The sequence below is a fragment of the Lepisma saccharinum genome, chromosome 3 (genome assembly GCF_977018435.1).
Source record: "Lepisma saccharinum chromosome 3, izLepSacc3.1, whole genome shotgun sequence".
Lineage (NCBI taxonomy): Eukaryota > Metazoa > Arthropoda > Insecta > Zygentoma > Lepismatidae > Lepisma > Lepisma saccharinum.
Genome location: NC_139231.1, coordinates 114,123,696 through 114,150,348, shown reverse-complemented (window position 1 = coordinate 114,150,348; position 26,653 = coordinate 114,123,696). Strand labels below are relative to the sequence as shown.

General features: G+C 37.4%; 1 protein-coding gene across 5 annotated transcripts; it reads left to right on the top strand.

Annotated features, from left to right (window-relative positions):
• Window positions 1–524: 524 nt before the first annotated feature.
• LOC145985972 (DCN1-like protein 4) lies at window positions 525–26,275 on the top strand. Of its 5 annotated transcripts, none has more exons than XM_083120122.1 (8): window positions 525–620; window positions 1,605–1,759; window positions 9,021–9,108; window positions 15,794–15,894; window positions 20,554–20,698; window positions 22,886–22,994; window positions 24,330–24,537; window positions 25,977–26,275. In XM_083120122.1, the coding sequence occupies exons 2-8, from the start codon at window positions 1,708–1,710 to the stop codon at window positions 26,039–26,041; spliced, it is 768 nt and encodes a 255-aa protein (XP_082976248.1). In that variant the 5' UTR covers window positions 525–620; window positions 1,605–1,707; the 3' UTR covers window positions 26,042–26,275. The 5 variants fall into 5 exon arrangements, with proteins under 5 accessions (XP_082976248.1, XP_082976247.1, XP_082976249.1 ...); XM_083120121.1 differs by lacking the exon at window positions 525–620 and adding an exon at window positions 631–831; XM_083120123.1 differs by lacking the exon at window positions 525–620 and adding an exon at window positions 841–928.
• The last annotated feature ends 378 nt before the right edge of the window (window positions 26,276–26,653 follow it).

Sequence of the window (26,653 nt, the reverse complement as noted above, 5' to 3'; positions counted from 1 at the left end):
TGTCCCTTTCGACTTTACTCTACGAGCCGCGGTCTGATGTCATGTGGATACTGTACAGCTTTGCACGAAAGAACAACATTGTAACATAAACAAACAGACATTTGGAATGTAAACAAACTTTCTCATAACAAACCAAATAGGACCTCTGGCAAGAAATCGCTCTTAGGCGGTGTGTGCCACACAAAGAAGAAGGAAGGAAGGCCCCATTGGATGCTGTCCCTAGTGTAACGTAGCTCTTTTATGCATATCCGTATTTGGCAACACTGCCAGTGTCCTTGCTCTTGCTGTGGCACGAAGGGTATCCTTTATTGAACAACACTTTAGCAACCTTTCGTCCTGACGTCAGATGAGAATCCGTATGAGGTTAGGTTAGGTTACATTAGCATAAATAGAATGAAAAATTACTATTTATACTAAGAGAACTAAACCTAGCTATCCTAACCTGACAACGTAGGCATCTATCTTAAAATTAAAAAGATTTCTCCCGTGACGTCAGAACACAAGGTTGCTTGAGTGTTGTGCGATAAGTGAGACCCGCGGGAAGCTCGAAGTTCTGTTTTTTCGTCTGCTATCATTCGTGAATCGTGATATGACAGACACAGAATTTGTGAATTGTATAGGTGAGAGTGTAATGCAACGTCGATAAGTTCTAATTTTATCGCTTTTGCTAGGTTCAGAGCTGCACACATTGCTGTTGAATCCCCACGTGTATTTTGTCATTTTTCATTAAAAACAAAACTGAATGCTATGTTTGCAGTACGTCATCTGTGTATCGACATATTTTCACCCTACACCCACATACCGAAAACTGCACTTTTCTTTTATCAAAGGGTATGTATGTTTTATTTTGACTTTGGATGTCTCATCTGTTTTATTTGGTTAGGAGTGTTACAATTGATGATACTGACCGTAGTTATTTAAAATTACGGTACGAGTGCTAGGTTTGGTGGCGTCAGCATTGCACGTGTTTTTTGTGTACCCACGACTGATATTTGAAAAGTAAAAATTGCGAAAGTAGTCTTGAGATCGGTTTTGTATCTTAGGTGGGCCATACTCTGGGATTAAATATATATCCTTTTGTGTGTGTGTGTGTGTGGGGGGGGGGTTTCCGCGCCCAGAAATACATTTTATGGTACTCAAAACATTTATCCATTAAAAAATAATCGAGGTAATTCTCGAAGGGGTCAAGAACCAATTTTACTACGTAGACTTTGAATTGCTATTCTTGTGGGCAGTTTTTATTAACATTGTGGTACCAGAGTGCCCATTTTAATCATGTTCATCACTAAGAATTCTCTTTTGTGGTGCCATTAGTTATCTTTGTTTCAGATAATTTAGTTACCAGAAATATGTTAATCTGGCAGTAATCTAATATCACATGTTCTCTCGAGAGTACATCTAGATGTATATGATACTCTGCAACCAAATCTAATTTTATTTTATCCTGTTAAACATGAAATCGTACATTTACTGCTATATCAGCACTCCTGAAGCCGGCCAATGAAAGTCGAATGCTGAGGTTATAGTTAACTACACTAGGATAAGGTACATAGTAACTTATTTTCTAATAAATAAATTGCATTGTTGCCTTGGTTTTGTTTCAGGCTTTACTCATTGTTTTTGATTGCTTGGTGAATTCAACTATGCTGTCCTAAAATATAGAAATTTTAAATATTATCCCCTGCCATCACGTAAAAAGTGTACAGCATGATGGGTGATCACAGGACCAGAAAAGTGCAAGGAGGAAAGGAAGAAAAGGGTAAACAGCATGTTGTATAACACTTATTAGTTTTTAGTGTAAGGGATGAAGTAATGGTGTAAGAAAGGGGAATAGTGGATCAAGCTTTTGCTACAGAGAATAATGTTTGGGATAGAAAGGTTGTGGATGGAGAAAATAAAGATGAGGGGCTTAAATTGATACCTCATTTGGCCTTATATTCTACCTTCATACTGACTGGCTGAAGTTCAGATTATTTAATCCCAATCTTTGTACACAGGTGACTTGATTACAATTTATCAAATCTTTGCTGTAGTACTGTTCAAATATGCTAAATGATACCTTATGCTGACTCTAAAATGTATACACGTAATTTGAGTGTGACTACACAGAAAATTTGTAAAGATTTAAATGGTATATCAAATTCTGAAAACTGTAGCTTCAGGTTACATGGAAGGTAGAATTTTAGGTACCGTCGACGCTCCATACACCCGCGATAAGGTGATGATTTTTGTGTCATTTATGAAGATTATTTTCTATACTAACCATTTGTGTTGTTTTTAGCTTTAGGATATGTATTATAGTGGAGTAATGAGTGTTTTTTGATGGGACTATTTATGACGTCATTTTCATCATTACCATCTGCATGTGATATGAAGGAACATGTTGTTAACGTTATTTGTGTTTTGTAACTTGGAGCAGTGTTGGAAATATCTTAGATTGAAGGTTGGCAATCCTGGTGTTACGTCAGGCCGTGCGAGATTTACTGCAGACAATGTTTGGGTTCATGTCACATGGTACTGGAATTTTGTTTGCAAGGTGGGCATGTGTTTTTAGTGTGATCAGTGCTATTCATTGAAAATTCATATTGGGGAGTGTATCGACATGTGGCGTTCTTCAGCCGGAGGTATATATCTGTGAGTTGCAAGAGGATGGTTTAGTGACCGGCGGAAAAAAGAAATGTCAAATGCAGTAGACGATCTCGCAGGAATGTGTGGGTGAAGTTAATAATATGGCAGCGAGCAGTGTGTGGCCAATTTCTTTCATTTTTCACATGGTCAATAATTTAATTTAGGCCTTGTAATCCCTAATCTGCAGTTAAAATTTGGTGCTGACGTCATGCACGGGTAGCCCCACAAACCATTCATGGATAGCCCTATGAACCATGCACAGTAAGGTTAGGTTAGGCAAACATAGTTAAAATTTGGGGTCATAGTAATGTCAGGATACACCAGGAGTGTTAGTTTTGCTGCTGTTTGGGAATTTTTTACGGGAAAAATGAGCGATAGTAGTCCGGAATAGGAGTTTTTTGTGCTTACGCGGGTCATACTTTGCGATTAAATATCTCAGTTATTTGTGGTTTCCTAATGCTGGAACAACTTTTATATTACGTAAAAGGTTGAAATCTGTCGATTAAAGAAAAGACTTACTTGTTGAGGGGGTACAGTGGGTCGACGGCCCCAAATTTTACATGGCCACTTATGGAAATATAAAGTTTTAAAGTACTTTCGGAACATGTTACTTATGTGAACTGCTAGAGCATGTGAATGGGGAGAAGGAAGGTTGAAGAAAATCTGGATCTTGCCAAAAATGCCACATTTGCTTGCTACAGTTGATTATTTTCATTCTCCATAAGCCAAAACATATTTATTGATGGTGCTTACAATAACTACCCAGCTTAATAAGAACTTATAATACCCCTGTGCATATGCGGCATTAGGAGAAATCAATATCACTAGAACTTGCTGTTCTTTTTTTCTAATACTTGCATGCATTTTGACAGAATTGATATAAATATGCACCTTATGTCTTATTAACCCTTCATTGGTATACTTGTGAGCATGGTGCTCACCGTAGGAGTATAATCGTAATTTTTTCAGGCTGAGATAATGGCATCACTTCCTAATCATGTGTACCTGCCTTTTGTAGTCTGACCAGAAATTATTGGTTGTATGTGGTGGTCTGCATAGAAATGTTATTTTGATTTTGATGACAGTCCAGGTTTGTGAATGTCATACTTGCATCAGTGGCGTGGCATGGACATTTCGGGTGGGAACGCCAAGTCCGAAGGAAGAGTCGGCCCTTTCTTGTTTAATAATTTACTTATGGTATTAGTCGCCACGGGTATTATTTGCCTGAAGTAAGCTGGGTTTTCAATAAAACATCATCATTGCATGTTTTAGTTAGAAACTTAGATGCCTCACTATGCCACAGATGTTTTGAACTCTGGTGTTCTATACCTTTTTTTATATCTTTCTGCATGACGCAAGTCATCAAAAACCTACCTGAATCACAAGTGCCTCTGCACAACAGTAGACGTCATTGTTGTGGGCCATCCAACTACTGATTGATTTGGTTTATTTTACTTCGCTTTTCTACCACTTTTGGTTAATTGCGAATATGAATATGAGTGATGATATTGATGAAAGGACACTGACAAAGAACACCCGTGCTGACGCCGGGATTCGAACCAGGGACCTCTGTCGTCTTGGTGCACTGTGAAAAGCAGAGTGGATGATCCAAATATCGTACACTCTACTGATGTAACAGTGCCGATTAGTAATTCAGACCACTGTTTATTACATCTTGAGAATGCTGATAAACATTTTAAAATAATTTTGTCCAGAGACCATTCGATGTTAAGAGTTTTGAAATGAATGCTAAACATTTCCATTCACACAATGTTAAGTAGTTAGATAATAACGAAAAAATACAATAAGAAAATAATAGTTTTGCGGGTTAAGTGGTAGAGCAGCCACAGGCTGAATTTCTATCACGAGGACTTCACAAATTTATTTGGCAAAAACTGTGTTGATCTTTTAGTTTCTAATACACATCGCTGTTCGTGCGATAAATTATACAATGCAGTGGCCATTAAGAAGCAGTATATTTGAGATTGGTAAAGTTACGTCAGTCAATATTGCGTATTGTAGCATCACATAGCACGGGTTGCATGAGCGCGAAGAGCGAAGAACCGGGTAGGAATTCTGCCGCTGTGGTCTGCTTCAGAAGTCAGGAAGGGTCACATGAACCAATCACGGTAGACCTCTCGTACGCAGGCATAAGAGAACCTATTTACGTGCGTGCTGTAGAAATGGAAGCTTTCCCTCCATAAAGGCAGCAAGCAGGCGCAGAGCGTCCATGTAAGCCGGGCTTACACTTCATTAGTTCTAGTAAAATGTATGTAATTATCTGGCAAAAATTCGTAAACAACTTCAAAGTTCAAATCGGGTCGACACCAGTGTTAGAGATCATGTTTGTTAGATTGCAACACTTCAGCGCCAGGCAGCACATGGGATCTCCCGCCTTCTGCTTGTGGAAAGCTGTAAGCCTTCTGAATATTGCCTTACAAATTTCTGACTGCGAACGAGCAGTGCCTACCCTATCTGGGTGCAAGGCCCGTTCTCTGGGTGGAGAAGAGCGGACCAAAACCCACGTGTGTAAACCTTCCGGCCAGAGGCTTACAACAGCGTTGCAAACCTTATGTTTACAAAAAATGTTGTTCATGGATGTCCGCAGTATTTCTTTCCACCGGGGTTGATTAAGCATAGTAATTTTTCCAGGGGTGGGGGTAAACTAGGTATATTTCCCCCATAATAAAGTTGCCTCCTCAAAAGATACAAATTCAATTTGAAGTTAACATTTTTCTGCAACGCCCTTACAATAATAAACATAATTTGATGTGACTGAAATGATATTATATGTGTGAAATATATTCTTTTATGGTTGACATTCATTTTCCAGGAAGGGCTTCCTCCCCTTGCCCCTTCTGGACATCCATGGTCTCCTTTAAATTCCGTAATTATGCTACATACTACTAAATTGTTCTGCAATCTATATATTATTAATATTAATTTGTAACAAGAAATAAATATAAATTCGAATGGTTCAACCAACAGGATGAGTTCGACGTCATACGTGAAAAGTTTGAGAAAATTCAACTACCACGAACAGCGGTCCTCTTGTTTCATTTATATCCCCAACTTCCAAACTACTTTTGAAACTTGTGCGAGATTTAGCACCATTATGCTTGGGTTGGCTTCACTGGCTAACCATGAACATGCGCCAGCGAGACCCAGGTCCTGCAAGAGGAGGGTTCTCCAGCGTTGTCGGGTATGAATGAATGGTTGGCTGCAAAGGAAATTTGAGCCAGTGGTGTTTCAAGGAGGTTTTTTCCAGGAACAGGGAATTCTGAAGCAAAAAACTAACAGGAATGGAAAAAAGGAGAAACGCCTAATAATGAGCGAGAAACGGGAAAATTAGATTTACAAACGCTTGTTTCTGTTTTTCTCTTGTAGGAGAGCACAAACATTGGAAATATTAAGATTTCTGTTTTTCGTTTATATTTGAACTCAGCTGGTAGTAATTGAGCTAACAAGTGCAATAACTTTTTCAAAAATTAAAATGTTTAATTAAAACTGAATATTGAACCAGTTTTACAAATCTCATGTCAAATGTGAACAAAATATTATTAATTACATAGTCCGTGGTTTAAACACTCTTCGAACAATGTACAAAATGGCTGTTTATGGTTGTGTACCATTCAGAATTTACGGTTCTACGATTCTCTAGTGGCACTGTAGCCATATGTCAATTTTTCCCCAAAAAACAGGCGACCATTTGCTTCGAAGTGCTTCTTGCACGAACAACTGTTGTTGGTTTGTGGATGTAGGTAGGCCCACCACTTCTCTAGCAGGCACGGTAACAGAAACGAAAAATAAAGTGCCCCGATTTTGTGATTCATGGTACAAGCTGATACTTGGTTATGCAGCGGTTGTAAAAAGTATTCAGCACTTTTATGTTTCTTTTTGCTTTCGTTTCTTTATTATCATTATTCTTCATTTTATCTAACTTTGCATGTTTTTATGGATAAGTTACTCATTGTGATAGGAATAAAACCGACGTAATTACCAGTTGAAATGTAGGAGATATACAGCCTAGCAAAGAAAACACCAGGCTCAGGGATTTATCCAGAATATTTAATCTGATGTAGTGTAACTTTGTTTTTAAATGGTGTAAGGTTAAATTTAGTGCCAAAATTAGGGTTTTGTGAAAAATTTCAGGGAGGTGTTCTGAAAAAATGGGGGAGGCGTTGATGATTGTGGATAAATCACTGACCCAGCCCCAAAATAAACACAAGCCTTCATCATGCTAGGCTTACACTGTTGGAAAGGTCACGCTCCGCCACTGGCAGCAAGGAATATAGGAGTCCTGTACGCCAAACCTGCTCGGCGTCCGGCCGGGAAAGGCATTGAAAAGAGATGCTAGAACGAGTGTTGAGAGTGGAGTGTTGCAAGCGGATCGCGAAAAATAGCCATTATAATGCCATGAAGGTCAAACATATATGAAATTAGTCACGTTTTACTTTATAATCGCAGCATTTAAGCATTTTTGAAATTTTAAATCTGGGAACGCCGGGCGTACTATAACGCTACGCCACTGACTTGCATATATACCAATTGTAACAATGTTCTTCAAAATATTTTATTTCCGTGCCCATTGAATTCCCACTGTTTTCTGTTTAGATTCTTTGGTAAATATTTTGTCGCCATTCACTTATTACTGCTAATATTTCTTGCTAACTGGAATTTCATATCAGATATTCATATCGTAGACTCAATATAATGTTGTACAGTCATCATGATAGCAACACAGATCACTCACCCTATGAAAATAAACTAATTTACTTGTCCTCAATTACATTGGTTGTGATGAAACTACGAGGTGGAATGTACATCCCCTGTTGTCAACAACTAATATAATAAATTATGGAATTTATTATTAATGTTATGCAAAAATTAATTCCAAATAAAATTTTGCTTTATATTTTTCTCATAATATGTAGCCTAATCTTATTTTGTTCATACGATAAATAGTATAATTTGAGAAACGAAATGGGAAAAGGTTTGAGAAACGAAATGGGTTCAGCATAGAACTTGAAACCATTTTAGAAAATTCTTTGTTTACCCCCAACTTTCTACCGATTTCCTGCCATAAAATTTCCTCACGTACAAAATCTGGCAGGATAAAGAAAAGTTAGAGGATGGATCGTTGCATGGTTGTAAAAAGCTTTTTCGCTGTGTATTCATACTTCCCTTTATTGAGACATTTCCACTGGTGAAGTAAAAAGATTTGAACCTAATTTTAGTTTTATTTCCTAAAAACATATTCCTTTGAATTAGATTTCCCTCTTCCAGAGACTCACGTTTGCAGATTATGCTACATTTTACCATTATGCCCAAGCAGGTTGCTAGGTGCCAACAGGGATCAAACTGTGCTAGATTTAGTACCATTTTGCTGAGGTTGGAATCACTGATCGAGGAAACCCTCGATGCTTCCTCGCTGGATGCTTTAAAACTGCAACCTTCCCCCCTGCCCCTTTTCCACTCCTCACCCTTCTGTTTGTAGTGATACCAGGGAGGTTCATCAGGCGAAGCAGCCAAGCCTGTGTGTCCATCGTCTTTGGGCTGCAGTGAGTTGGAATGAGCGACAGTAGCTAACCAAGTCAATTGTACTTACACTGAGCTCATAATTTTGTAACGCGCATTATTATTAAACTTCTGAAAAGTAGAGAACTGGAAGCAAGTATATATGATGTAGGAAGTTCCTCACTTCCTACATGGAGGAATCGCCCCTGTATTCAATGTTCTTTATGCTAGCTTTGTTTTTGTACCCTGACTCGTGAGTTCTACCTTGGATAGGGTGTAACCGTTGACCCACTGTAACCCCTCAAGAATTATGTTGATTATTTTTTTCAATCTACTGATTTAGATGTTTTATGTAATATAAAATTGGGTTGGTTCCAGTGCACAGAAAACACAAATAACTGACATATTTTATCCCAAAGTATGGCCCACGTAAATAAGAAGCTGATATTTCAGGAGTACTTTTGCTGCTTTTTATTAGTAAAAAACGTCTGTATGCACACTCAAGTAGCGAAAGAACAAGTTTAAAATTACTATCAATTCCTAACCTAACAATGCAAAATTATAGTTGTTATTGTGCAATGTCATGTTGGGTGCTATATTCACTTGCATGAAGCCTTTGGGTTGTTTTGCTTCATAACCAGATAACATTCTAAGGTAACAGGGTTTTCAATTCATGCACACAGAAAATGGATTAGGAAAATCGAAAGGGTTCAAAATAAATTGAAAAGAAATAACTGAAGGGTATGCCTAGTCTGAACACCAGTTCCTGTCAATGTAACAAGAAAAAAATATGCCTTCTGGAAACATTTATTGTAAAATTTGTCACTTGTGCCTTACCAGACAATTTTAATTTTACATGAACTGTCCTATTCCAGCTGCCATGAGTCGTGGCAAGAGAAAACCTGAGACAGTACCAGCAGATGAAGATGCATCAAATAATAAGAAGAAATGCACCAATGCAGAGTAAGTCAAATTTTTAACCTTTAGTAGACTGGACTCTTTTTACGCTGTAAACCATCTCTGGAAAGGAGTTCATCAGACATATTCTTTTCAAATGTGCAGTGATATGCCAGAATAATCGTAGAAGAGAAACTACTCATTGTAAAGAGTTGATGCTGTACTTCTGTTACTAGGGGAAAGAACAGACAAGCACCAAGGGCGTATCCAGAACGAAAATTTGGGGGTTCCAGCCAGGGGTGCCCATCCTCCCAAGGCCCATCCCCCTCTAAAATAATACAATGATAGTTATCCCATGTATTATTATTATTATTGTTTTATTATTCTTCGAATCATAATTTCAGAATTGAATGTCTGTTGACACTTTTCAGAAACAGTATGAAATATTTCACTGAACTCTTCATTTGAAATTTCACTAAGTCTCTGAAGCAGTTCTGTGACATCTATTGGGTAAGAAAGAGCAGAGGCTAAATTGTGATTAGGGCTCTAAATACTTTGACAACTGAACAGTAAAACTGAAAAAAATTTCTGAGAGATAAAGTAAATGAAGAAAGCCCCCTTTTTCAACTGTGGCTAGAAGATCACTTGCTTGGGATGGTTCACTCGGACAGCTCATGTTTTTCTAGAAATCAAGTTTCACAAATTCTGAATAGTTTTTTTTTTTAATGTCTGGTAGATAATGCAATGTAATTGTTTTTAGTCTTTCATTTAGTGGATGTTATTTTCAGAATCTACAAGAAAGTAGAGGAATTTGGGGGAGGGGGGTCCGGACCCCCTGGATATGCCCTTGGCAGGCACCATAATGTATTTCATAAGTCTATGAAATCAGTTCATTATGAATATTTTAATCCAATCTCATGTCTAGAACTTTACATTTTTTGTGTAAAATGCCACACATGTAAGGCTGGAATGCCCCATATACATACTCATATCTGAAAAGTCCACGCTAAATTTAAGTACATAAAGAAAAGTAAAGTGTTCCCCTGTGCTTAGCACCATGCCATGAAGGCGTATAGGGGGTGTGGGGGTAACGCCCCACACTTTCTTGATCCGGTCGTGAGTGGGGGTGATGTGATCAGCACCATGCCCCTGACTGCCTTTACCCCCCAGGTTTCCCCAGGTACCCATGTTATTCGATGCTGGGTGGGTGCCGGGGCCGCTTCCAACGTTAGAAAAGTTCCTGGATTTGAACCGGCCGGGGATCGAACCCGGGACCTTGAGAATGGTAGTCAGACGCGTTACCGACTGAGCCACCGCGGCCACACATGTAAGGCTGGAATGCCCCATACACATACTCATATCTGAAAAGTCCACGCTAAATTTAAGTACATTTCTTTCCAAAAGAGAGCAGTATTCAACCAACTTACAATACTTGTATTTCACTGAAATTCAAGTATGTCATGCCTCTATTTTGTGTGCGTGTGTGAGTGCATAGAAATAATCTGTCAATTGTTACTGAATGCTGAACTTGGCAATGGCCAGATTCAGTACCACGTCCAATATTTCCTGACATTGTATGGTATAAAATGGAAATCAAATAGAGTTGTTCCGAAGAAATTGAGTCATGTGGTAGTGTTTAAAGGTTAATAAGGACTTTAGTCATAAGCGTTGAAGTAGTAGAGATCTCAACAGTGAGACTTTGGCAACTTAACATTTATCTGTTTACAGCATAAATGCAAGGCGTTGCAAATTGTAGTGAGTTACCATCTACATCAACTAAAAATAATTCGGACACTGGCCACTTTGTCAGGAACCATCATTGTTGTTGTTGTTGTTATTATATTTTTTGCAAATTGGATTAAGAAAGCCATGAACCAACCTAAGATAAGCTATGAAATGTGTGTTAAAACATTTAATTTGTTAATTAATAGAAGATTGTATTAAAGTAATTGATTCTTGTGCCGAAGTGACTTTCCTAAAGAAGGCCGAACTGGTAACTGCATGAATAACTATGCAATACATTCAAATATATGGCTGACTTTACCATATTGCTGCAGATTATAAAATGCAAAAAATTGATAATGGCATGTTTATTATTCGGGATTGATGATACACCTGATACAGAAAACACGCAAACATTAAAAACACATACTGTATTTGTTATTGAAAAAAGGGTAATTGAATTTACCGCGAGCGAGCTTGTAATAGTAAAACAGATTTTTTTACGAACTGAATTTTAAAATTCAGGTGCCATGGCAACCGGGTACCATGTATTTTTCTACATGTTTCAGAATTTAAGTCCACTAAATCTTTCTTAGATCTTTTAACATGAAGTGTGACGAACATTTCACCATTGCAAGAGAGAAAGTCTCTATACAATTTTTAATTATTTTTTTTACATCACTGTTCTGTCACTTTTTGGCTAATTGCATCATAATGAAATCTCACAGTTGGGCCTATTAATTAGTTGTTAGTGTATTAGTGAAGATATTTTTAAGGACTTAAGAGAATCCCAAAATAACATTTCAAAAAAGTGGTAATGCACGTGTCTGATGTTGCAGAATGCATACATTTCTTTATTTTTGGAACAACAGTGTGGGAAGAAATGAATTTTGTGATTAAATGATTCTCATGTGAAATTATGAGCATTTTAAAAGCAAAACTCTGGTAGTATGATGATATGGCATAGTGCAAATTTTTTTCAATATAAAAATTTATAAATATTCTGAACTACTAAATATATTAAGTTAGGCCCAAAAAATCCTAAAGTAGGTTCCTGAAAAATGCTGATTAGGTATAGTCACCTATATCCTGAAATACGCACTATCTTGGATAAAGTTATGTGTGTTGCGTAACCCTACGGCAATGGCAGAACTTACCATTGGAAATTTGCTATTAAAATCCACTTTTCACCGTATAGTTAGGCAACAATCTTTTTTCATGTTATCCACAGTCAAACTCCATAATTTTGTCTGTGAGGATCATCTTATATGCTGAAAATAATCTTTCAACGAAAACATAGTCAGTGGTGCAAACTTCAAGGCTGAAATGTTAATTTGCCACAAAGCACCGAAGTGACGCAAAAGTGAGCAAGACCACACAGATCAGACCACTTTGGATTGTACAGGTAACAGTGGTACCAGACATTTTGCTTTGTTTAGAGCTTTGAAAAATCACCAAGGACTTGGAGGAAAGGATATCGACTGAGAGTACATTTCAAACACGTTCCTCATTGAATTTTTTCGTGACCAAATACAGCAATTGCCTCTGTGTGACATAAAAATTCTGAAAAATTCTAATAAAATGTACATATTGTAGACATCCCAGACAAAATTTAGATCATTTTTTTTTGTGAACTCCTAGAGCAGTTACCGCAGGTAACACCAAAATATAAAGAATTGAAGAACCTGTCTTAAAATATTATTACATACATAAACTGGTAATATTGTCGTAAAGTAAATATTGCTAACTGACATTTTTTCTGACACCAGCAAAAGCGAAGAGGAGGACTGATCCTGTACCCTCCTCAGGCAACATGAGGAAAGGGCCCTGAGCCCACCCAAGGAAGACTTTCCATTGCGGCAAAGACTGACCGCGGGAGGAGGAGGCAGGTTTTTGGCATGCCTTTTTATCCCGTTCAGTTGCCGGTGATCCTTACCGGATACAGACCAGTGTTGCCATATTCAATTGACAGAAAAGAGCTAAGTCGCCTAATGGGTCTATCTTACTCTGAAGGTGTCCAGTCACACTGGGGAACGATGGCACAGTGGTAGCGTCGCCGCCTTATAATCAAGGGGTCCCGGGTTCGATACCCGGTGAAGGCACAAGTGGTTCGGATCCCACTTTAAACTGTCCCGATTAACATTACTGTGCATGAGTGGACTTAAATCGCTAAATCAAAATTTTAAAAAATCAAATCACACTGGGGGAAAAGCAAACTACCAAGTGATATTTTGTATTTACTCTAAATATCAGCGATTACGAAAGCCCTCTTTGTCCTTAGACATCATGGGCGAGAAGGAGAGGAGAGGGATGGGTATGATCAAGGGGTCCGCTGTCCTAAAAATATCAACCTAAAATTCTATATTTCACACATATAATATTATTTCGGTTACAGGAATTTGTGATAATTGTTGAAAGGGCCAATTGAGATTGACATACGTTGTCGCAGGAATGCAATAATTTCGGATTGAAGCAATGTTTTTGAGGTGGTAGAACTGTTTTTTTGGTGAAAACATTACTTACAAGCATAATTTCCCGATTGTTATCTTAGCACGCTCTGAAGTGTCAGGTGTTGCAGGTTCAAATCCTCAGCAAGAAATGGTTATTTCAATGTTCGTTGTTATTATTTTACTTACATAATTGTAAAAATTAATAATTACATACACAAAGAAATAATAATTTTATTTCAATAATTCACCATGCATCCTCGTCACGATTATCCTATAAAGCGATAGCCTTAAAGGTAGCAAGGGACGTAAAATATACGAAATAGTAGTGGTGTCAGAAATGAGATTTCAGTGGATTTAGCGAAACATGGGAGTGGGAGTAGTTAGGAAACAGATGAAGACTACATCTACTCTACAATCTTATTTGAAATGAAAAGTTTCGCGATTTGGGCAAATCTGGTTTCAAAAGAACTAAGATGGCAACAGTATTAAAACTGGACTTCATGCAGGTTCCGAAGGAAATATTGGGGAAGCGCCGATGCTGAGAGAGGAGGGGGCAAGGAGGGTGCTTCACGTGTTACAAAAGTAAATAACGGTTTGTGGGAGGGACTATGCAATGCGAGTTTTGTGAGTGGTGTCTTTCGTTGTTTTCGGAGATTGTCAATTAATTAACAAGCGGAATGGAGCTTGCTCAGAGTTCCGAGGTGGCAGGTTCATCCTATCTGAACAGTGTGTGTAATCGTGCGATAGAAGATATTTTGAAGCAATCTTTCGGTTCGTTCTTTTGCAGAAAAAAGCGAAATTGTGGCAAAAGGGAGGCCAAAGCCTATTTTGAACGATTTAAAAACCAAGTCGTCTGCTGGATATGACCGACTTTTCAATGTTTCGTGGTATAACGACTATCCGTGGTTATGTGGATGTGTGCAGTTGTCGAAACTCTTTTGTTGGCCATGTACTCTATTTTCGGGTGGAAAAAAAAAAACGTGTCGAATTCAGATGTGGATAACATGGACCATGACCATGACGCACCCAAAAATTCATATTCAAATGAAAAACTTCTCTTTATGACAGCATCATAGAAGTTTTTTGATTTGATTCGATTTGATTGATTTTGCTTCGCTTGTGCCACTTTTGGCTAATTTGCGAAGATGGGGATGAGTGATGATATGATGAAATTGATGAATAGACATCACAAATGCCATGCCCAAGCCAGAATTCGAACCCGGGACCCCAGCATCATATAACTATTTTCAAAGAAGAGTCGTCGGATTGATCTGCTCTATAAGTAGCCTTCGATGTTTCTGTAAGTATCAAATTACGTATTATTGTGTCAACAACCAATGTTTGCGATTTCACTTCAGTCCTTATGTCAACATTTTTTTTCCTGATTAATAACTTTACCAAAATCTAGTATTGAATTGCAGACGTACCAGATTAATATTATATGAACTACTTGGAAGACTTTGGGGGGGGGGCATGAGGTGGGGAGGTGCCCAAGTCTCCCTTAAATGTCCTATTGATAACTGGTAACACTTTTAAAAATCCCACGCCATGCCACTGGCCTGAGTTAATGCATAAATAGATAAAATGCACAGTAAATTAGTAGATTATTATTGCAAGTTCACATCTTCAGCAATATGCCAGAGAGTTTACAAGCATATTTATAACAGATGGGAAGGTGTTGTTTTATCAACCATGTGGCAAGACAATTCACGCCGAGCAGCATCCTCAAATATCCAGCATTTGTTGCACTGCTTTTAGAACATAAAAATTAATATTTTTCAGCTTTTTAGCACCTAAAAATTTGCTCCTTAATTATCATTCATCTTCATTTTTGTGATTGGCCAAAAGTGGCAGAAAAGCAATGCTAAATGACAAAAGTCAAATAAAGTAATGTTTCTCAATTTGTATCTGATGAGAACACTCATCAATAATCCATGTTTGTAAATTTTGTATTGGTACTCAGGATTCTTTTGTAGCCGAGTGGTTACCACTCTTGCTTTTGGTGTGCGTGAAACTCCAGTGGAATTTAAAAATAGGAAATAAAGTGTTGACCCAGCATCATGAGCAATGTTTGGCAGCTACTTGAAAAGTATTAGTAATGGTCTCCAGAGAAAGCCAGATAACAGCTGGATTGGGACTTGTTGCACTCAACCACACAATACAAAGCTGCTTGCTGGCTTTGGCTTTTAACCCTGCCCTGCTCAGTTTCCAACCATATGACATGCTTTCCTGACTTTAACTTGTTTGTAAGTAAAAAAATAAATATATTCGTCAATCTGTAATATGAACAGTAAAAGTATTATGATTTTTCCTTTAACTAAATTTGCTAGAATTATGGTAAAAAATTTTGTCCCCAAGACTAGTCTACATCTTGAGCATGGTAAATCCAACTCTCAATTGAAAATAGATGGTAGAGCTACACCAGTTCAAGCTCACGGTTGTCTTCTTGTGTGAATTACCTGTACTAGTTTGCATTTCTGAAATGATAAAATTCTCTTATTCTTACTTGAAAAATTTAATTAGTTTGTAGGCTCTTCTTTACAGTTATACTTTATTAGTGTAATCTCTTCTTTCCACAGTGCTAAAGATGAACTAAAAGCCAAGGAACCATCTTTCTCTCCAGAGCTGTGCACTGCCTGGTTCTACAGGTATACCACACCAGAAAGTCCCAAAGTTCTAGGTTTGTACTTAGTTACTTTACTCTCTATTCCGTTTGAAAATCTTCTGTTATTCTTGTACTACACTGCATTACAATAAAATCATATCTTATGTAAACACATACCATATTTACGCGTGTATAATGCGCACCATGGTTTTTGATGGGGAAAAGTGACAAACAACTATATCTCTTATATAATGTGCAGTACAATTCACGTTCAAGAAATGGCTTTTTTAGTTGTAGGTCATAAAGCTGTTGCTATGCCGATCAAGAGTGCATGACATCATTCCTATTCAATGAGTCACCTGTTGCTATGTGGACCAAGAGGAGAGTATCCTCTTGTATAAACAATAAGCCACCAACCCACACCACCTCCCTTCTCTTCCTCCACTGTGTTTAGCATCCCAAAGCTTTCATTCTTTAACCACCTTATTTATTCTGTAATAGTAGAAAGTGAGATCAAAATTAACTTATGGATTTGCGGTGCTCAAGAAGTTGTTTTCTATTATTTCTCGCCCAACAAATACCGCTAATATGCATCCCATGTGACGGGAGGTGCATTCTTGAATTCCGCCAGAACGGCACTGCTTTTCTTGGTGTTGCAGAACATTACATTACAAAGTGAAAAATTGTGGACATGGCCTTTAAACTTTTATACATGGTTTTGTTCGTTTCTTCTTTACTTTTTCTAAATAAACTTCAAAATATATACTTTTTCCATGACTAATGTAACATTTATAGAAGGCACATTCAGTACCCTCAAACTAACAGTTAGGGGAACAAGCTTTCTTCCATTAAGGGCATTCACACTCCATATATATATATATATATATTATTATTATTTGGCCAGTAATGCATTTTAATTATTGTTTTCTTTTTCCTTATCTTCTCTTTCATCCAAAGTGCCATAAAAATCAGAATGTTCCTTCATTTTGTGATGAACTTATTTCAACCGCATTTCACATTAGTGGCGTTATCTTGAATGGAATACTTTTGCTATATTTTGAAACTGCACGATTTTAGCTTTCCAACGATATATAACATGATAGGGTTCCGTAAACATGAAAAACCAGTGCAAGTGTCAGAAAATCATGGAATGACTCTGCAGGGTTTCATGCTGGCTGTCCGAATTATTCCGTGCATAATACGCACCACAGTTTTTGGGGGCAAAAATTTTGGAAAAAAGTGCGCATTATACATGAGTAAATACGGTATATTTCTTGAATTGGCAATGCTTTAATACATGCTAATGGTATTTTTTTTATTAAGCCATGTATATAATAGTTGCTAATAATGACAATGTAGTTGAATTATAAAATAGTCATTGGTAGGACCACATATTTATGGTGAATAAAATATCAAGATTTCGGTACAAAAACTAGGCACATTTTGGGATCAAAAACAGTATATAAAAATGTCATTTCAGTGTTGCAATGACACGGTGGATGCACATAGTGGTTTGGATCTCAGTTTAAACTGTAGGTTCAGTCCCAATTAGCCATACTGTGCATACAGTGCACTTAAAACACCAAACCAATCAATCAGTTACAATGTTGAATAAAATCCCAAATTTGATTTGAATACAATTCTTATTACACAAAATAAACATTTTCTTTTTGATAGAACATTTACGCGTATTGCATTTATCAGTGGTATATTGATTACACTGTGTAACAATTTTAACTTTTTTTTCTGGAAAGCAATCCAGATGTGCAGTTAAGTGACATGCTGCACCCAAACAAAAGGCATGTTTCAACGAGATCATTGACCAGTTGCACATAATTTGCTTACTTTGTATCTCTTAAGAAGCTATTACACACAGCGGCAAACTTTTTTAATGCTGCTGATTCAGCTGAGTTCATTACTGCTTTGAATTCCTTGTCATTGAAGCAGTGGCGATTCTTCCATGCAGGAAGTGAGGAACTTCCTACAGTTTCATTTATACTAGGAATGGGACCGATTAATCGGGACTCTATTGGTATCGGCCGATATAGGCATAACGGTGTATCGGTTTATCGGTAAAATTACCGATTATTTTACCGATCCAATATATTGATAAATATCTGATAATTTACTGCAAAATTCTGCCATTTTGTTGTAATTTTTATGGATAATCTCCATGCTTTTCTTTCTAAAAAAAAAAGTAAATGTCTAAATATTAAACTTCTTTTGCACTACAGTCATCACGAAACACACATGTATTAAGAAGATCAATGAACATTTCAGGTTTTTCAAGGACCATTTCAAATTTTATATTGGATCGGTAGAATATCGGTTATCGGTATCGGTAAATTTTATATCGGTACTTTATCAGTATCGGCCAAAATTTCATATCGGCCCATCCCTAATTTATACTTATTTCCAGTTTTCTACTTTTTAAGAGTTTAATGAGAGTTATACAATTTTGAGGGCATTCAAGATTCGCTACTCGACTGTCAAGAGTCAATGTGCTAGCTATCACCTGCTCATTCCAGATCTGTTGCCCAAGGATGACCTCTTTGCCTGTCGCTGAGGAACCTTTCTAGTCATCCTACAGGCAGATGGGTGAGGGGCAGTGCTAGGGAGGGTGGGGATGGGGGTAAGTGGGGGTTGCCCAGATATAAGGTCCACGAGGAAGGTCCCGTGGGTTCCTCAACAGTGATTCCAACTCTAGCATAATGGTTCTAAACCTAGCAAAATTTGAACTTCGTTGGCACCTAGCACACTGTGTTTGGCCTAATGGAAAATCCAGCATCATCTCAAAAACAGGCGTCCCTGGGAAAAAGGGAAATTGAATTATAATGAAGATATTTTGAGGAAATATTTATTTTTAAGAAAATCTCCAGATCTTGTTTGTACTTCTCTAGCGGACTTGTTTCAAACAAAAGGATGTATGCAGACCAAGGGACAAGCTTTTACAGCCCCTGATCCATCCTCTTGTTTTCATCTTTTCTTTATCCTCCCCGATTTAACAAGGGAGGAACATTTCATAAAAGGAAATCTGTAGAAAGAGTTGGAGGTCACAAATAAAACAAACGGACGCCGTTACCAGTCATGGAATTTTCTTAATTTTTTTCAAGCACTATGCTAAACCCATTTTACTGAAAATTCGAAATTCCTAATGTTGCTTAACTACAAAAAATAATCAATAACGCAGTTCACAACTTCAAAATAGCAAAATAAAATTGAACTTAAAACTACTAGTCATCAGAAAATTATGATAAATTAATAATAATTGTATAATAATAATAAACCCTAGCGTAATTATATCACATTTAGCGTAATTTATGAGTTGAAACGGCTCCTTTTCTTATCAGAAGGTTGGTATTGTCAAAGCTGTTCTTAATCCACACATGACAGGCAGGGAAAGCCTGCAGCTAACATTACAAATCCAATGGCTAATCCAAGGTACAGGCGATACATGTCACTGTGTAATTGAACACATTTTCGAAAACTTGCCTCGGTCTGTTTACCATAACTTCCTACACCCCAAAAATTTCACGAGTCGCCACTGCATTGAAGAGACTGAAAATCCTTCCTTTACTTTAGGCTCTCTTAGTTTAGGAAACTATTTTCTTAGGCACATAGAAGTGTTGTCATTATTGTCCAAAACCCTCATCAAACCAAATTTGTTTTGAAGTGGAGGTAAGATTTTTGCTGGAGGATCTAAGGGAGTTTAAAACCTGTTAGGCAAAAGAATAAACTTCAAAATTCTATTTTTGTCTTTTCTGTCGAAAGCCAGGGAGAGTCACATGAACTGCTGAACCAATTGGCTTTGTCTAGTTGCCGTGGTAAGGGGAAAATCTCGTAATATTCTGCATTGCCAAATTTTTCGTTTAGAGTTGTTTTTAAATAGGTGGCACCTTCAACAAGGACAGGCATGGCAAAGCCAAATAGTTGCCATGCGTAGCAAGCGAATGGGTCTCAGATTCCCTGCCTCTCCCTGAAATGCGAGCGAAGGGTGCACGTTGACAGCAAAAAGTGTTGTGTAAGACTGGACAAAAGTCAGGCATGTAGCAACACCTGTTTAGCCCCCTTTAAACTCCCACAACTGGAGGCGAAAAGTCTGGCTTTCCTGAAGTGTATTCTTTGGCCAGTCGGGCTTTAGTGAACATTGTTCTCGCCAACATTATCATTCTCTTGTTTTGGCCATTCTTTTTTATTTAGTGGTTGGCTGTGTCACAGCTGTTTCAAAGGTACAAAAACCAACTATACTTTTTATACCCTCCTTGCAAACTATTGAGTAGTACCACAACTTTCAGGCCACTGCAGATATTCAAAGTATGGACTTCGTGGTTGATCACTTTCAGTAGTGTTGCCAAGGTGTGATAGGTTTCCTTGAGTTCCTACAGTATGCCCAACGAGAAGGAGGACAACTCCCATTTTGAAGAACAGCAACCTTCAGCCACCACAAAACATTTCATAGTTGACTAAAGTTGATGATACGGCTGGTAGTCCGAGCCTGACACAACTTCACCAATCCGAGGTACACAAAGAACTGTACGCACAGTGTTGCCAGCTCAGATTAAGAAAATTTCCCCATACCAGACGTGAAGTCACACGTATTTCTGTGAACTTGTATGTGTAGGCAAAAAACTGATTGTGTATTTGAAATCAGCATACTGAAATTAGTGAAGAGTACATGCTCGCTTCTCTGATGCAACATGTTAGATTCTAACAAATTTTCTACTCTCATTGCAGGCCCTGAAGGGATGGAAAAGTTTTGCAAAGATATTGATGTGGACCCATCAGATGTGGTGATGCTAGTTTTGGCATGGGAACTACAAGCAGAAAGAATGGGCTACTTCACTCTCGATGAATGGATGGATGGTTTATCGAAGCTCGAGTAAGCATTCTAATGTTCAAGTGATGTACCATGTGTTTTCATTGGTTCTTTTCTTGATCCTTGTATGTTGTATGGCAGAATGTTTGTAATGGACAGTGCAGTGTGTTTTAAAAGTCCACAGGATTCTAAAAACCTATAACTTTTAAAGTAATAGGTTTATTACAAAGAAATATTGTGTGTTACACAGAGAAAACTTCAAAATTAATGTTTGATGTGGTTTGGTTCATCGCCAGATCTCCAGCAGGGCACCATTCACATCCAAACACTCTTGCAATCTGAGTTTGAATCCAAGAATTGCATTCTGACTACTCGTCCGGAATGTTGTGAATCACATCACATATCTTGAACTTCGGGTTCCCTTAGCCTAAAACTTTTTGTACCATCTCTGGATACTTGTCTCCTCTGGTGATGTTTTTCCAAACATATTCTTGGCATGCCATAACACTCGCTGAGCTTTTTCCTGCATCTTGGAATCATGTGATTGCCTGCACATACGTCATTCAACAGTGGAGACAGAAAAAAAATCCTCTGTGTAAAAGAAACAATATTTTGTTGTAATAAGCCTATTACTTTAAAGTTTATACCTTTTTAGAATCCTGTAGGACTAAACATGCTGCATGTTTGCAGATGCCTGTACTAAACAAACACATTGTTTTATTACACTAGATAACAAAATCGTACTAATTTTTCTTTTACTAGTTGGTTCTTTAGTATGATTTATGATAATTTCATAAATAATAATCATATTGCTAGTAGGGTTTTCAAGTAATGTATTTTGTAAACCACGAAATACGTTATATTTTACATTACAATCTTCTGCTGTTACTGATATTTACCTACAAAGTATTTGTACTTTTTTTGTGGTACATACTTTTTGAAAGATCCTCATAGAAGCAATTACTGCATTTTTGCCTAAAGCTTCCAAGGTTTTTAGAAGAGAAGTAAAAGTATGAGTCAGTAAATTAATTTTAAGAGATATTGACCATAAAACCAACTATTATCAAAGATCCATTGCTTTCACTGTCTTGAACTTGAGGTAGATAGCATATTTTTATTTTTACGCTTTGCTGGTTGTAGAAGATTGGAGGCATCAGGCACTTAATCTGATAAATAGTCCACATGATGTAGCATCCACTGCCTGTAGCTGGAGACTAGAGTTGTGAAACTCCAGAGATAAAGTTTTTCTTGTTGACTGCATAATATTCACTGTGATTTTTGAAGAAATGCAAGTAGCAGGGTGCATTATACATTTTTCTGTTGTAGTCTTCTAGGGACGTATTGATGTAAAACACGTGCACATGCTACTATGGTTGATCAATAAGCAAAATCACGAAAAAGGTCTGAAGTAAATTATCAATCTGCTCATTGAGTGAAAATCTTCCCCATTGAGCATTGGTCTGATACTTGAACTCTCCTTGGTTGTATTAAAGTTTTAAGTCCACTTCATGCACAGATAGGCTAATCAGGAATGCCTAAAGTTTTAAAATTTGAACCAGTGTGCAATGTGCCTCCACTAAGTATGAAACACGGGTGCCCTTGACTACAATGTAATGGCCTTACCATACCCTGGTTGGTTCATTGTTTGGCTTTGTAGTGTTTTTTTTAATTTTCTTTATTTTTTTTTACTTATTTTCCATGGGGGAAGCAGGGCCATACATTCACTTGTTAATTATAGCCACGAGACATTTCAGTGTAGGAGTCAGTGATAACGGTATATCTGGTTGCATAAGACTGGATTCCCTCCATCCTCTTCTCTCTCCACACCCTCATGCACCTTTATGGCACATTGCAATGCACAGGAAAGATCTGATTTTGTACTCTTCTTATTCTTGGGACCAACTCGTAGGTCAGTCATGTCATCTTACTTACGAAAAAGATCCACACAAAATATGGGTAATATTCATGGGTGCGGTAAACACAGTTTAAGTATTACCTACGTGAAGTTTCGTGTTTCTGCATTGCACAATTAGATAGTTTTTTTTCGATTAATTTTGAAGGCTCACTGCTTTCATTCAGTAAGGGTACTCCATGAAATTAATCAGAAACTATCCAATTGTGCAATGCAGAAACACGAAACTTCCCGTAGGTAATGTCTAATATATTTTGCAGATTGATTTAATTTGTGTGTACTATTATGTACAATAATAATAATAATAATAAAGACAATTACTGAATCTCTGGTTACAGATGTGACACAGTTCCAAAGTTGAAAGTCAAGATTGACTCTCTGAGGTCCATGCTTGATGATCAAAACAAGTTTAGAGCTGTCTTTAGATATGCTTATAATTTTGTGAAGGTAAGTTTGTGTTACACCAGTAGTACTAAGAGTAAATCTTCAAAATATAAATTGAACTCTTCCAAGATGTAATGCAATAGCTGATGATGTATATACTGCAGAGGGTTGATTAAAATTGAGGCATCTCTCAAAATTCTTGAAGCTTTTTTTATTTTTATTTTTTTTAATATCAAAATATATTGAGCGGATGAGGACAACAGGTCGTATCAACATTTCTCCTGTTTAAAAGTTTGTTCACCTTTCCTTGTGACAGACTGGAAGACCAGCACAAGAAGTTCCATAGATTTTCCTAGAAACAGTGGATCATAAACCCCCACCTTCCTGGGAAGCAGATGGCAAGATCAAAGGCATGGGTAAGTGAAGCTGATCCCAAATGTGATCATAAAGGCATGTAACTGCTTAGTTAACGCTGTGGGAAATAAAGCATTCATTGCCAATTCTTGCTTGCAGCTCGTGGTCATAAGATAGGTGGATGTTTTTAAACCACCTGCCGTGCTAATGCTGGGTCATATAGTTGCGGAGTTCTTGGGAAAGAGGGATGAAGGTCATTGTGAAATTAGCTTTCTTTTATCTACATTCAACAAGCGGGAAGGGGATTCACTAATTTCTTCTTGTCTTCTTCCCTTCTTTGTCAGCCTTTTGTGTGACTGCCGGTATCGGCCATGTGAAGAAATCCATCATGGAAGCTTGCCATATTATTGGACTCATTAGTTGAAAAAATGAAACACTGAAACCACTTTATGTAGAGAAATTTGACAGATTTATTGTTTTGTGATATACATTGCATTGTTACACACACTGCAAGTACTGTCAGTACTTCGTATGACCACCTTCGGCTCTTTTTTGAGCCCATTTTAATCATTGTTTCCGTACAGTTCCTTTTCACTCTTTTTTTCCTAAACTTCAAACCACGTGGTTTATGAAATTACGCGTTGCTCTGAAGATACAAATAAAGAACACCCTTACAACAACCAAAATTAATATTATTTACTTTCTTATAACCAAAACATAGCATAAATAAGACTGTAAACAATGTACGTATTGTTCCAGGCATTTTTGCGAATATGCAAAGAATGGTGCTGCCATCTATTCCTGGGACACAGTAAAAGAAAGGATTGTGGGAAACAAGATTATATCGAAGCAGACAAACAGTTTAATCCCATAAAATGTTATGACAGTCGTCAAATAAATGTAGTTAGAACACTTTCAAAACAAGGAAATGTGCTTCTTTTTTACAATGAGTCCAATAATTTGGCCAATACTGTAAATCCGTTTCCTGCTAATCAGTCTTTGTTGTGTACTACATTCTTCCATAACATGTTCTTCCTTTTCCAGGAGAAAAATCAAAAGAACTTGGAGTTGAAGACAGCGATGGATATGCTGAAACTACTGCTGGAGAAACGCTGGGCCCTCTTCCCATCCTTCAATGCTTTCCTTGAGAAATCTAAATACAAAGTCATCAATAAAGATCAGTGGAACAATATTTTTGAATTCACTCGAATGAATTTGGATGATTTATCAAATTATGATGCAGATGCAGCATGTAAGTTTTAATCAATATTTTCCTTGCTAGTTTTTATAAGATTGTAAGTTACTGTTGAATTTAAAAAGTAATTGGAAGGTTTACATCTCCAAATCGGAGAGGGGTTACAGGCTAGAATTTGCCCTCTGGAGAGAGTTTTAGAAACATGGTAAAGAACTGATACAGGAGTGGAAAATGGCAGGGATGCTAGTAAAAGTCTCTTGTTTTAATTTATCTTGGTTTGCATTTTTTCTTGCACCTAGTAATAACTTTTATTGTTCCGACAAAGCAGCCCGGTGAAATATTTTCAAGAGCATTGGTTTTCTGTAATGGCTGAAAGAAAAAAATAGGTTTGAGGGCAATTTTTCTTTCTACCCTGTCACTTTGTTTTAATGGTGCATTAATCTTGACTTGTGTCATTGAAAATAAAAACATAGTTCAATAGTAAGAGAAATGTCACATCTTTGTAAAAATATTTGTTTTGTGTTCAAATCTGACTACCATGCTCAAGGTCCCGGGTTCGATCCCCGGCCGGTTCAAATCCGGGAACTTTTCTAACGGTGGAAGCGGCCCCGGCGCCTACCCAGCGTCGAATAACATGGGTACCTGGGGGAAACCCTGGGGGGGTAAAGGCGGTCAGGGGCGTGATGCTGATCACATCACCCCCACTCACGACCGGGATCAAGAAAGTGTGGGGTGTTACCCCCACACCCCCTATACGCCTTCATGGCGTGGTGCTATGCACAGGGGAGCACTTTACTTTACTTTTTTTTCAATAAAAATGTATCATGATTGCCTAGAGTACATATATAGACCAACTGTATGGCAAGATGTTAACAGCTCTGGTAGTTAGATGCAGCAATAGTTCACACGGATGGGCTGACATAGGTGGTCCCTATTTTTTCAGTTTTGCGTATTAGTACCTAAAATGTGTACATTTTTATTGGTACACAAGGATTTTTCATTGCGTAGGTTTAGTTTGCTCATGAAACTGGGAATAGTATTACTGCACTGAATGATTATTGCTATTTACCTGGGCTACAGCACTGCAATATATTTTAGCGAACCATTGAGGGGCACTGAAACTTACCCATGAGCTACTGATCTGCAGTTTGGTGATTCCTGCTTTTAGACAATAGATAATCCCCTATTAAGATTGCAAGATTCAGACAAGTAACCCGTACACACTTCCAGGCTTGCTTTGAATAAACACAGTAATACTGGCTTGAGGTATGAGCTCCTTTCTGAGAACAGAGAGTCTCAGGAACATTGTGGGGATTTCTTCCATCCAAAATAATAGTAATAAATAAAAATAAAAAGTGTGAAACATATATCTATACTTTATTGAAATCTGTAAAAAATTGTTGGTTCATTCTTAGTATATTGTGAAAAAAAAGTTATTTTGGTGCATATTTGCACTTCAAAAGGAATAAAGAATTAATTATGAACTTTATTTTCAGGGCCTGTGCTGATGGACGAGTTTGTGGAGTGGCTCAATGAAAATGGAAATGTTGATGCCGCATAGAGGTAAATATTTGGACCTGTTTTCATCTGTCATCTTCTCTTCACTTTATCTGGATCATTTTATTATTTACTGCAGACAATCTTGAACTGCAATACATTTGTCATAATTTTAATAGAAATTTATCAGTGTATATTTTTATATTTTGTAAGGATATATTGAAATTATGTGTTTCTAAAATCAAGCAGGGAAGAAATGTATTTTTAATAATGTTGAATATATCTATATGTACACATATATATGTAATTCACTTCTCTTACTACAGTAGGCTGTGAAATTGGAGTATGTAAGATGTTCTCTTATGTAATATCGTGTGTGTGTGTGTGTATGGTAAGCATTTTGGTATTTTGTTTCTTGTGCAAAAAGGATATTTTAATAGCTTGGGGTTACTGTGAAGGAAAGTACTGGAATAGCAGAGGCGAAGATATAGTACAAGCAATGCAAGCACTGCTTGCGTTATTCGAATATAATTTAATATACTTAATGTTTTAGCCTTATTTAGTTTCCATCGCACTCGATTTCGTGAAAAATTACGGCCGCAAATCCCTCAGCAGCTCTAGCAAGCACCAGGCTCAATGCTTGCGGCTGCTCTTCAGAAGAATAACGCACCCGAAG